This window comes from Abramis brama, assembly GCF_963993115.1.
Source record: "Abramis brama genome assembly, chromosome: 19".
In the NCBI taxonomy this organism is placed as follows: Eukaryota; Metazoa; Chordata; class Actinopteri; order Cypriniformes; family Leuciscidae; genus Abramis; species Abramis brama.
Window position 1 is genome coordinate 7954263 of NC_139981.1, and position 13162 is coordinate 7967424.

General features: G+C 37.9%; 1 protein-coding gene across 1 annotated transcript in view; it reads left to right on the plus strand.

Moving 5' to 3' along the window:
• Positions 1-501: 501 nt before the first annotated feature.
• tet1 (tet methylcytosine dioxygenase 1) overlaps positions 502-13162 on the plus strand; it is a 41139-nt gene continuing 28478 nt past the window's right edge. The window contains exons 1-2 of the mRNA XM_084092857.1: positions 502-970; positions 3025-4576. Of these exons, the coding sequence (XP_083948983.1) occupies positions 3188-4576 (1389 nt within the window). The 5' untranslated portion in view covers positions 502-970; positions 3025-3187. The remainder of the gene's footprint in view (positions 971-3024; positions 4577-13162) is intronic.

A 13162-nucleotide genomic window follows, 5' to 3' on the forward strand; every position in this document is an offset into this window, starting at 1 on the left:
AATATTGTCTCTATATGATTTTTTGCCAATACTGCGTATTGTCAGTTTTTCATTGTTAAATAAAAATGAAACTTTTCTGAGAATGTATTGTCTGTAAATTAACATTGCGTAATATAATAATTTAATGAACTTACTTATAAAATAAACTACTTAATAAAATAAACTATTGCTAAAAAAAAAAAAACTAACTACGACTGCTATCATTATTATTATGGATGTACATAAATATTATTGGAGTTGTCTGCACCGGACAATGTTGTGCCTTTATAATAATATTATAAAAAATATTAATAATCATGACGATGATCATTTGTTTTTTTCAGTATAAAATTGTGTAATAATAACGTAATTAAAAGTAATAATAACAAGAACAATAATAATAAAATTATGATAATTTAGGTCCTCACTGTAAGTACCATAGACTGTAAAGGTAAATACAGATAAAGGGAGCTCGTTCACAAATGTTTGATTGATGAGTGAGAGAAGTGACGATGTCAAAGTGAAACTGACGTCATCTCGAAACGTGGTACACGCATTTAGCAGTTAGCTTACAGCGCAGAGAGTTAGCAGTAGATTTTTATTATTATTATTATTATAGATACATATATACTGTATGTCTATGTATAGATCTGATTGCTGCACAGATTGTCAGAGACTGAGAACAGAAATCCAGTCCGGGTTTTCCCGCCACCTCACGCCGACGTCCATTAAATATCCTGAAGTTGACTGGAGAGTGCAGGTCGAGTCTGGCAGGGCTGCCGTGAATGGATTGGCGTAAGAAGGATTTGCCTTCTATCAGGTGCTTTAGTCTCTGTGGCAGCATGTCAGTGTCACAGTTCATAGTTATATAGTGAAGACGTTATTCACTCGTGCCTAGGGAAGATCCATCGAAGAGAAATGCTGAAGGATCGGTCGTGTCGTACAGGCGGGGAATATTATTAGCCCTTCAGACAGTGCATCTGTCTCTCCGGTATGTAAAGTATTTCAACTCCCTTCAAAGTGTAAATAACAATGCAGCAGCCCACGGATTAAAGCCCTCTTGTTTTATTATTTGATTCATATCACATTTAAAGTTTGTTGGGCAGTTTATAGAAAACGAAACAAACTGTTGTTAGAGATAAGCGTGTGAGAACGTTAAAAGCGATTAGTCAGCCACAACGGCTGTCTCAAAACCTAGTTAGCAGCTAGTCCCCTACTTAGACAGCATTTTTGGGAATCGTAGGCGCGTGACTCGTCTGTGACTGACGCACAGAAATGCTGTGTAGGTAGGGAGTTCACTAGGTTTTAAACACAGCCAGTGTGTAAACTTGTGTCTTTAGATCCACTTTGTGTATATAAACACCTCACACTTGCCTAATTTATGCTTGCATTTAACTCATGGCAGGTAGTGAAACTTGATTCCCTTGAGGGAGATTCTGAGTTGACACATGAAAACAAACAGTTGGAAACAATGAACATGTAAATGAGATTATCCCTTACAAAAAGTACCGTGGTACTTAATAATTACCATATTATGGCACTAAACGATATATGAAGTAGTATATATATACTATAATGGAACATGTCAAAAGAAACATACCAATGTCCAAAAGCTGTTGTAACACTATGGTACTGTTTAATAACCATGTAATACTATGGGACGTTTCGCCAAGCATCAGAATTTGTCTTGTGAGCTAAATACATTTGTACTTAAAGGCTGCATATCTCCTTTAGTATACAAACATTATATTTCATAGTATCCTCTATTTTGCTTTTTTTTTTCCCCATACTGAAATATATTCATATATAGCCTACTTTATTTACACCCTGAATTTAGTGTTTGGACTCTAGTGAGGATATTCCCTAATATAGGACAGAGTAATATAGCATATATAACTTTGCACCTGCACACACAGTCATCAAAATATATCATACTTCAGGCATCATGATATCTGTAGATGACATTACACTTGATTAGTTTGAAGTTAATGACCCAATTGTAATGGGTTAACCAGCACATTGTTCTGTACTGTGTTTATGTATTTATTTGAAACATATTGATGGAAACATCCTTTTTTAAATAGGCAAAGGTCTTTCTTTATTTTACATCACAGTCATAATTGAAACATATTAATGGAAACATCCTTTTTTAAATAGGCAAAGGTCTTTCTTTATTTTACATCACAGTCATAATTGAAACATATTGATGGAAACATCCTTTTTTAAATAGGCAAAGGTCTTTCTTTATTTTACATCACAGTCATAATTGATACATATTGATGGAAACATCCTTTTTTAAATAGGCAAAGGTCTTTCTTTATTTTATATCACAGTCATAATTCATGATTTCTTACTTGCTAGTCTGTGCAGGTGCTATCAGGGGAAGGGCATTCTCATTCTAGAGAGCATTTGATTGGACAAAAATCTGCATAGTGCAGAATGTGTCATCAGGTGCATCTCAATCAGCTCTCTAGGTGGTGAATCAGTTTGGGCACTGGTAAGGATCCTGGCTCACTACATACTGAGACTGATGACTCTATTTCCAGCGAGATGCAAAAATGTCACCACATTTCAGCCGTAAAATGTTATAATATAAATGTTTGCTAGATTATGTTTACTGCTGTCAAACGTTTATGCCGAAATATAGTTAAATAATGATTTGGCTTTTTAAAAACGTATGCCGTGCGTCATGATATGTATTGAGTTGGCTCGTGCAATTTATATTTCACACTTCAAAAATGTGATGCAATGTCTGTTAAGGGAACAACTTAGTTAAAGATAAATGTTATCTGATCAATTAGGGAGCTGATTGCAACACACCCATCAATATATTTTTTTCAGTTTTCCAGAAGAGAAAGACTGTACATGTTAAATGTGTATGGAGGAGCACACCAGCATATAGATTGCTTCAAAGCCCATAAATAATATGCACTAAAAGCCACAATCCCCAATTTGGATTTCAAGATTGCAAGATTTTCATGCATGATTTTATGTAATCAGAGGCTACATGCTACATAATTCAATAATGAATTGTCCTTTCCACAGGTAGCCATACATCAACAGTGGAAAAATGTCAGTGTGATCTTACTTGAAACTGGGAACATTACCTGAAAGATCTGAAAAGTACTGTTGTCCAGAGTCATCTTCATACTCTTTTCCATGCCGGCTATCCTGAACTCCTCCTCCCTCACCCTCACTAACTTCAGCTATGCCTCAGATTCCCAAAGCACCCAAAAAGTCATCTTGTGCATCCAAAAAGCGAAATGTTAGGAGGGTGAAAGCTTCCACGACTAGGAGGCAAACGGTCAACTCGCTCAAAGCCAGTGGTGAGATCAAGAAGGCCATAGACAAAAAACAAGCACTAAAGGCGGCCCAGAGGACTGTTGACGGCAAGCCCAGGAAGAGGACAGTCAAGAATGTTCATAGCGTTAAAGGACCCAGGCACACTCGTGGTTCTTTGAAACAAAATGGCTTGTTGTCAAAACTTAATGGAAAAGGAAAGACACCAAGGAATAGTGTATCGAGCGTCCTACATGAAGTTGAGTCCTACAGGAGGGTGGTTACAAGAAGAAAGGGAGATCAGGAGATCAGGGAACAGGATACCGATGCTAAAAGGTCAGAAGTTCATGATCCTACTGGTGATGGACAACAAAAGGGTGCTGTTATTCCCACTGGAGAGGGACAGAGCATTAATGTAAGCTCAGAGGAAACAGAGGAGCACATAGAGACTGTTGTTCACGACACTGACAAGGCAGAGGAGGAGAAGGTAAAAGCAAACACAGAAACTGTACAAAACGAAAGCTGCCTTGCTTCTAACGAGCATTCAAACACAGCGTTTGTTGAGCAGCATGACCCTCTGAGGCACGACCCCGTCAATAACGTGGACTTTGCCTACAACAATAATACCTCAGGCCCAACGACTCCCTCCCCTTCACTGTCAGATAAGCATGTTTTAGGTCAGGTTGAGGAGGTTCAGCACATTGTTCCACACATGGACTTTCCTGACAGTTCTTTTGAAACCACTCCAGAAAACTCTACAGAAGCAGGTGAGACTGTGGCCTTCCAAGTGTGTCAATCCTCCAATGGATCTCCAGCACTTGAAAACACTGCAAATGCTCTCCAGAAGGAAAAAAGTGAGTTTCAAAGCACTGCAGATGTAGACACCAAAGATGAAATTGACGATGCTGAAATGTCAATGAAGAAAGAGGGAGCGCTTTCTCTCCTCTCGCTGAGCACAACCATTTACAACAGCACTCTTTGTGAAATGGGCCATAGGCCTCAGGCGACGGCATCGCTCTCCAGTAGCACAGAAAGCACCCAGTCCTCGTTTGACAGCGAGTCAGAGTCAGTTCTTGAGCACAGGGCGTCAGGAAACCCTCCTCTCCAAGTTGAGGATATTCAGCTGCGTTTACTTCGAGTTCAAGAGAGGAGGGAGAGGAAGAAGAGAAGTCGCTGCTGCGTTTGCGTGCCTTGTCTGCGCAAGATGAACTGCGGGGAATGCAGGAGTTGCCTGAACAGAAAAACGGGGCATCAGATCTGTAAGCTCAGGAAGTGTATTGAGCTGAGGAAAAAGCCCCTCATGATCTGTACGAGAGAGGTAAGGCACCTGACTCTTCAACTTTTTGATATGTCTCTCTTGCCCAGGGGTGTCCAAACTCGGTCCCGGAGGGCCACCGTCCTGCAGAGTTTAGCTCTAACTTGCCTCAACCTGCCTGGAAGTTTCTTGTATGCCTAGTAAGACCTTGGCTGAATCCAAAATCGCCCTATCCCTAAACCACAGGTGTCAAACTCAGTTCCTGGAGGGCCACAGCCCTACAGAGTTTTGTTCCAACCCTGCTTCAACACACACACACCTGCAATTTTCAAATAAGCCTGAAGGACTTGATTAGCTGATCAGGTGTGTTTAATAAAGGTTAAAGCTAAACTCTGCAGGGCTGTGGCCCTCCAGGAACTGAGTTTGACACCCCTGCCCTAAACTCTCAATCACTATTCCCAACGTTAGTCCACTAATACAGTTCACTTGAAAAAGTGAATGAAAACGAGTGAGTGTTCGGACTGCCGTTGAGTGTACATCGGCTGTACACTCGTTATTGTGGTGCAATTTGGGATAGAAAGAGTGCACTCAATAACGTCCACTATGTTTTCGGACACCTCTACTAATAATAATGCCCTATTTGAGGGTATAGGGAGCGATTTCGGATTCAGCCCTTGATTAACTGGTTCAGATGTATTTAATTAAGGTTGGATCTAAAGGAGTGGCCCTCCTGGAGCAGGACTGGAGACCCCTGCCCTAACATTTATTTAATTCAAGTCAAGGCAAAGGATGCTCTGTACAACATTTACTTGTTTAGAGTTACTTTCAAATGTCAATCAATTAAAATGGTCATATTGTTTAAAAAAACAGCGTTTCCTTTATTAGTACAAGTAAAAAAAACAAACATTTATTTAGAATTAATTTTGAACACAGATGAATACATCAGTTTACACATCAATGGTGTCTATGGGGTGATGCAAAACTTCCACCCAGTCACAGAGGTAGTAACAAGGAGAACGCCTTAAAAAAGTTGTGATAAAGTTAATTTTGAAGGTTCCTGATTATTTAAATCACTCCAAGAAATGTCAGTGGGGATTGTCTGGTGATATACTTTCACATAGCAGCAGGATTACTGGTGTCAGTCTTGTTTGGAGTGCTATATGGTTCTGTTCAAACGTGGTTTGGTTAAGAAAAAGATTGACAGCCGCATTCTTCAACAGAATGACTCCCTTGCATTTTCAGGGCTCAGAATGAAATATTGATTGAGTCTTTGCAAAAAGGCTGTTATTGGAGGATGGGGCAGTTTAAAACTGTATTAGACATGACTGCAAACATGACATCAAAATCGTTGATCCATATTGGTGGAAGTGAGAAACTAAGTGTTTGATCTCTTATAACTTCTAAATGCAAATTTTGTCATCAAGGCTAACATATTCATACTAAAAGCCAAAAAACTTAAATTTTGATTTCATGGGGACTTTAATGACATTACTAGGCTGGATAGGTTTAAAAAACAGATTTGGACATTTTGTTATCTCAATTTGACTTGCTGATCATACACTTATCATCATCACTGTCTTCTGACTGCAGTGACTCGAGAAAATATAAAAGAAATAGATGAGCACTGTTTTAGGCAAAACCCATCACATGATTCACTGTGAACATTGCACGTGGCCTAAGTGTCTATGTGTGTGCATATTTGTGTGTGAGAGAATGAATGGCACTGTACATATGCTAAGTCTTCATGTTACAGCGTGTCCTACCCTTATTGGTGTGTTTGACAAGTCCCACAGACAATTCAGTAGTTTGACAGTTTGGATGTATGTCTTATGCATTTTTGATTCAGGCAATGATAATTGTTTTCACTATGTCATTGTGCTGATTAAGACTGAGTTCCTGTCTTTTTTTAGTCTAGCTGTTCATTTAGTTATGTTGGCTTGACAAAGCCAACATAAAACATTCTGGCAACATGCTAAATCATGCCAGCAATGTGTTAATTCATGCTAACAACGTGCTAAAACCAGGGGAGCTGCTCACGTCCTGAAAAGTGAAGCCAAAGCATTTTGATCGCCCCCAGGTGGCTGGATGCAGTATAGGTCATAAACCCTACACTCTCCATGTAAACAAACGGGATGTGAGCCAAATTAAACAATCAAATTACACTTACAATAATTTTTTTTCCAAAGATGGTTTCTGTCATTTTAGGCAGTTTTTAAGTGTTCACTTTTTAAATAAGTTTGGTTTTAGTTAATTATTTGATGCTTTAAAATATCATGATTGACAGCTTCTAAGTAGTCATGGAGGCACCAATGGGCTTTTTTAAGGATATGACTATGTGGATAGTAGTTGTATTACCTTATTTTAACAAGCCTTCAGTTGTACTACAATCAGCAGACTCAAAATTGGAGCAGTCTGGCTACTTAAAAAAAAAGTTCAGGGGCGTGTGCTTGTGATTGATTCTGCAGGAGTATGGGCGCAGGTGGGACCTTGATACCGTGGCTCCACTTCACGCTCATTACTGCGCAGACTCAGGCTCCGAACAATATAATTAGTGCAAGATGTCAGTGCCATCTTGGGGCACTGGCGGCATCACTTTTCTCAAGTAGAGAAGAGTGAATGTGCATCGTCCATCTTTTTTAGTCTTTGGCCAAAGCCTGCTAGCAACATGCCAAATCATGCTAATAATAAACTTAAAAAAAAAAAAAAAAAACTTACTTGCAACATGCTAAAACATATTAGCAACATGTTAAAACATACTAGCAATGTGTTCAATTGTTTTGGTAAGACATGCTTGCAACATGCTAATTCATGCTAGCAAAACATGCAACAAACATGTTAACAAAATGTAAAATAATGCTAGACACATGCTAAATCATATTTGAACAACATGATAAGTCATGTTAGAAAGCTTATAAAACTTTCAGACTAGGCTTTGTCAAGCCAACATAAAAGTTTTCCCAATTAAATTTACTTTCTAGTTGCTGTTGAATTGGATTGCTGTTTATGATTTAGCGCTAATTATCAAACTTTATAAAGTTGTATTTTTAGACCCTTTGTCAAATTTGCCAATAAGGAACCGTGAGAATATATAACTTCACATGTTTTTGTAATTTTAGTCAACGTTCCTGAAAGTTAGAGCATGGAGCTAACAACGCTAAGTTCATGGGTTCGGTTCCCAGGGAATGCATGAAATGATGAAATGTATGGCTTGAATGCAGTATAAATCAATTTGGATAACAGTGTCTAGAGCCCGACCGATATATCGGCGGGCCGATATTATCGGCCGATATTAGGCATTTTCCAAACTATCGGTATCGGCATTTATAATGGCCGATAAATGAATATTTAAAAAATAAAATAAAAGCGGACGAAACACCCTTCAACCATGTTATGAGTGTTGGCGCTGCATAGTTTGCACCAGAGGGCGCTATACAAGGAAGACTGCTAACATCAATGAGCTTGGAAATCACAACGAACTTATTCTGCCTAAATAAAGTAATGATTACTGTATTTATAACTAGCATATCTGTAGTTCCAGTCCCTGCATTGTAAAATGTAAGTTAGGCACGCGAGGAGTGAACATTTAGACAAACATTCAGAAAAAGTATCAAACATAGCAGCTAGCCTGTGCATAAAAATGAGCTTTTCTTTTACACGTGTGTGAAATCCAAGTATGCGTTGCTGACTTCCTTTAGCCACAGCATTAACGAGTCACATAATGTATTTAGTGCATCACTACGTAGTAGACTTTAGAAGGCAGGCAGCAAATGATGATTGAAAATGGTTTGTTGTAGCTTGATGGAATAGATGGATAGAATTAAAAGAGTGCAGGTAAAGGGATAAGCAAGTTGACATTGTAATTATAAGGTAGCTTATAACATTGACATTTGGCAGACGCTTTTATCAAAGGCGACTTACATTGCATTTCAAGGTACACATTTACAATCTTATCAGTTCTTCACACACACACACACACACACACACACACTATTACATAATTGAATTATTACTGTCAATATTAATAATAATAGTTGACTTTTTTTTGTTCAAAGGACTTTTAAGTTTCATATCTTAAGTTTGTATTTTTATACATTATATTTATCAGAACTTTAATATATTCTGTTCTGTTGTGACAATAAAACAAACAAGTTTATTTTTAAACTGCATTATCATATTATTTTAGTAAGGCTGAGGACTCTTAAATAACGACAAATAACTAATGTTAGGGAAATCTGTTCATGTTTTGTTACGCGTTTCTGGATTTTTTTTAAAAATATATATCGGCCGATATATCGGAATATCGGATTTTTAAATCACCAAATATTTGTATCCGTATCGGCCTTAAAAATCCTTTATCGGTCGGGCTCTAACAGTGTCTGCCAAATGCAAAATGACGTTGTAACTAATCACAACATTTTGGCATTTGTGCATATAGTTGCTAGTTTTGTTCAATCTGAAATGTTTGAACTTGTTAAAAAGTCACACAATTGTTTTCACTCTCACACAAGTATATAATCGTTGCTGTCAGTTTGTGAGTGTTTGGGTCTGTTCTCTAATGTCTGTCTGTTAGTAGTTGTCTGTCAGGGACAGGGATGATGACGGGATTACACCAGATTGAGGTCTGTAAACATATCAGTCATTTCCCTAAAATTTAGGCCAGCATTCAGCCAGGGTCACATCTGCCATAGTTATGTAGTCAGACTTTAGTTAGCTTGTCATTAAGCGGGTGGTTTGTGGGCTGAATATCTATTTCGCTTGGGATTGTGTGTCTTTATCTTTAAAGGGTTGATGGGAAAGGCCATCTGTGATTATGTAATTAACTACATAAGCAGTTGTTGTTTGTGTATCCATCTGCCCATGGGTGTCACATGATGGGTAAAGTGGTAATAAGTGCAAGAGGAAATGTTGACGCTTACGAAATTCACTTCAGTGATGTAATTCACCCTCTGTTTGATGTAAGATAAACAATGAGTATTCTAGTTACATATACATTACCATTCAAAAGTAGTGTGGGGTCAGTGAAATTTTTAAAATTTTTCTGAATAATACTTTAATTCAACAAGGATGCATTAAATTGATCAAAAGTGACAGTAAAGGTATTTATAATGGTACAAATAAAAAGTTCTTTAGAACTTTCTTGAGCACAAAATCATCATATTCGAATGATTTCTGAAGGATCATGTGACTGAAAATGAGTAATGATGCTGAAAATTCAGCTTTGCCATCACAGGAATAAAGTACATTTTCAAATATAGTCACGAGGAAAACAGTTACTTTATCAATATTTCACAATATTACGGTTTTACTATATTTTTGATTAAATAAATGTATCCTTGGTGAGCAAAACCAAGACTTTTTTCAAAAACATTAAAATATCTTACCCATTCCGATCCCAAGCTTGTAGCATATATCATTAGGATTCAGCTAAAATGCTTATTTAATATAAATTAAACAAATAAACTGAACTAGAATTGTCGCCAATAAAGTATAATTTTTCATCAAATATAAGATTTATTTTTTTAATATCAGTCATATTTTTGGACTCCAAAAGATATTTCAAAAACAGTTCTGTATTACATTATTACTTTACCTCTTGAACAGTTTAAATCCGGTCTGTTTGGATGTAAAAGAGGCTTTCCAGACAAGAAGATCAGGATCAGCCTGTGTCCACACCTACTATCAAGTCAAAAGTTAACAAACATGAAACACTGGTGCTGTCAAACTGGATCAGATGATCCTGATAGTGGGTATGGGTAAGACTTACATGTGCTCTGACTTGTAAACAAGAAGTTTATCTATTGCAATAATAATTACTTGAAGTAATCAACATGCTGGGTAATATGCGATCCAGTATGAGACATCAGGTGTCACTTTTATTTAATCCTCTGTTCCAAATTAGTGTTATTGAACAAAATGACCTCTGGGTTAGAAGCGATCACATACCACATCTCACAGCCTGTGCCGCAACATGTCTCCTTCATCACTGTAGAATAGTCATAACAATTATAAGAGATGTGTGTTTTGTTTACTTTTCATACTGTAGCTTTTGCTGAGGGTTGAACTATGCAGGGTTTGTGATTCAGATTCAATCTCAGTAACTTCATGTCTGTTCTTATTAACATCAGCAGGCCTTTGTCATCATGTTTGATCCATTCCTAATTATAAGACATATTCATACTAAAAACTAATTCTGCTGGGTGTGCTGTGCACATCTGCCAGCCAGCTGTGACACTTCCAACTATATAACGACGCCCCATGAGCTATCGGTTAAAAATGTTTCACCTATGATTGCATGTTGTTTTTTGGCACGCCTCAGAGATGGAGCTACTGCCATGTCCTTGTGAATGGCAAAGGGGTCTGCTTGGCTTGGCACAGACGAGGAAGAGGGAAATCAGGGGAAAACAAAGGGTAAGAGGGCTGTTGGTTCAGTTAGGTCTGGTTTTAATCAGTTCTGACGGCACACTGAAGCCAGGCAGGATGCTGAGGTAACGCTTCAGAATACAGTGGCTTCAGTTTTTGTCACACATGTCCTGATTTGCTTTCAAGAAGTGTTTTGACCACATCACGAGTTCAGGTATTACTAAACGCTGATCGGAAAGTTCCTAGGCCTTGTCCACACTAATCCGTTTTGAAACTGAGACAATGTTTTTATTAATGAATACAAATCTTTTTGAAAACGCTCTCCAAAGTGGATGAATTCGAAATGCCATTTTACGCGTTGTAGTCTTGACTGTGAAAACGATTCATGTTTATACCTGCATTGTGCCTGTTATGTGCTATTCACTTACACACAGTTGCTAAAATATGTTACTTTGCGCACTCTTCATATCACAGTCCTGCAAAGATGACAGAAAATGTACTCGCAATTGCTGTCCTGCGGTAAAACATGAGAGCAGTTGCGTTTTAGACCAAACATATAATGGTGTTGTGAGTGCAATCAGTGGGATATTTTGCTCAATAAAATGATCCTGCCAGAAGAATTGCGTGATAACATTATCATGTCTTGTTCTGTCTGTATCATCTCAGTGAGCTTTTCTGAAGGTTTACGCTTGTGCAGTAAGGTGAATTTAGTGTTTTTCGACGTTTTGGATGAGAAACTTTTGGAAAACGCTAGTGTGGACGGAGAGCGTTAGGAAACGAAAACGCTCTTTTCAAATGTATCCGGATTATTAATGTAGGCGTAGCCTTAAATCACGGGGTTTTCTGTAGCTGGAGGATTTGTGTCTCCAGTCCCAAAGGTAGATACAGCAGCCCATCCTCCCCTGGGTTCTGCTTTGTGTTACAGGCAAACTGTATATATTTACAGTATATATTACCCTGAATGGGAAAACTCTACCTAGTTTCTCAGAAAACCATGGTGACTTTCTCTTCTCCAGGAAGTGTTTATTTGGATTAAGTATGCTTATCAAGATGGCAACCTCAAGTTCTCCATTTGTTTTAAAGCTGTGGCCTACAACACATGTTTTATATTGCTAGTTTTGTTCACAGATGATTTGCTTTGAACACCGGATGTTTTTTACTAATTCCATGTGCTATAATGTCCAGACTCAATTGGCTATGTGGAGAATAAATTACTTTGACATCCATGCAACTATAAATTCTCCCTGTATTTTTGTTGGCTTGTCAAATCCTCCGGACAATGAGAAGCAAGGGTATAACAATTATTATAACTGACCCCCAACCCACATCATAACAAGTGTCTAACACTTTTAGAATTGACCAAATTGGTCTTCCTCATTTTTTGAGACCTAATCGTTCTATTATAAGAGGTTTATTTTTCTTGGCTGCATTGTGAAGGAAAAGAAATGTCTTGAAATTATGACTTTTAAAACTATCAGTAGAGTCTGCCAATTGGTTGCTCTGGCCGTGAGCTGCAAGCAATAAATGATAGCACTCATCCACCTTATAGCAAATCTGTTAGATTGAATAGGATCTGTAGGGTAATTAATATCCATGACCCTAGCTGTCTGTGGCAGTTGTGTGCACTGAACCGTTGACAGGAAACAAACTTCAAACTTCGTTTTTTTTTAATTGCTTCCCCTGCAGAACACAGATCAGTAACACTAACACTGGTAAAGGACATTTTGTAGAAGCAGTACCTGTGAGTATCCATCTCATGTCAAGCATGCAATGCATGTATCACTTAAATCCAATCTCCGAATCTCATATTTTCTCATAAGTCATAGGAGTCAATGACTTCCTGACATTGTTTTAGGTTTGTGAAGTGACAGAATCTGAAATTTAGAATATATTGGCCATAATGTGGACAAAAGTAGTCCGATATGGGTTTTTTGATGGTCAGTGCTGGTATCAGTGCCTAGTGAAAATTTTAACTGGGGAAGTAAAAATTTGAACCCCTGGCCTAATCGGGTCAGTAGAAAAAATCCTTAGTATTGAGCCCTGCACTGTAAACGTTCGACCACTAGTGTCGCACTAAGCCAGCGGTTGCATGTGACTAAACCTTTTTCATATTCAGGCAGAATGTTTCCTTCCTCACATGCATTTCTTTGAGAATAAAGGGACCTCATTTTTTTTTTTTAAGAAAAGATATAGATATTTTATAACTTCCATTTCCTCATTAAGTAAGGGTTAAACAGTACTAAAGTAATGTACCACAGAAATCTTGTCTGTGTGTGGAGCAAAATCACT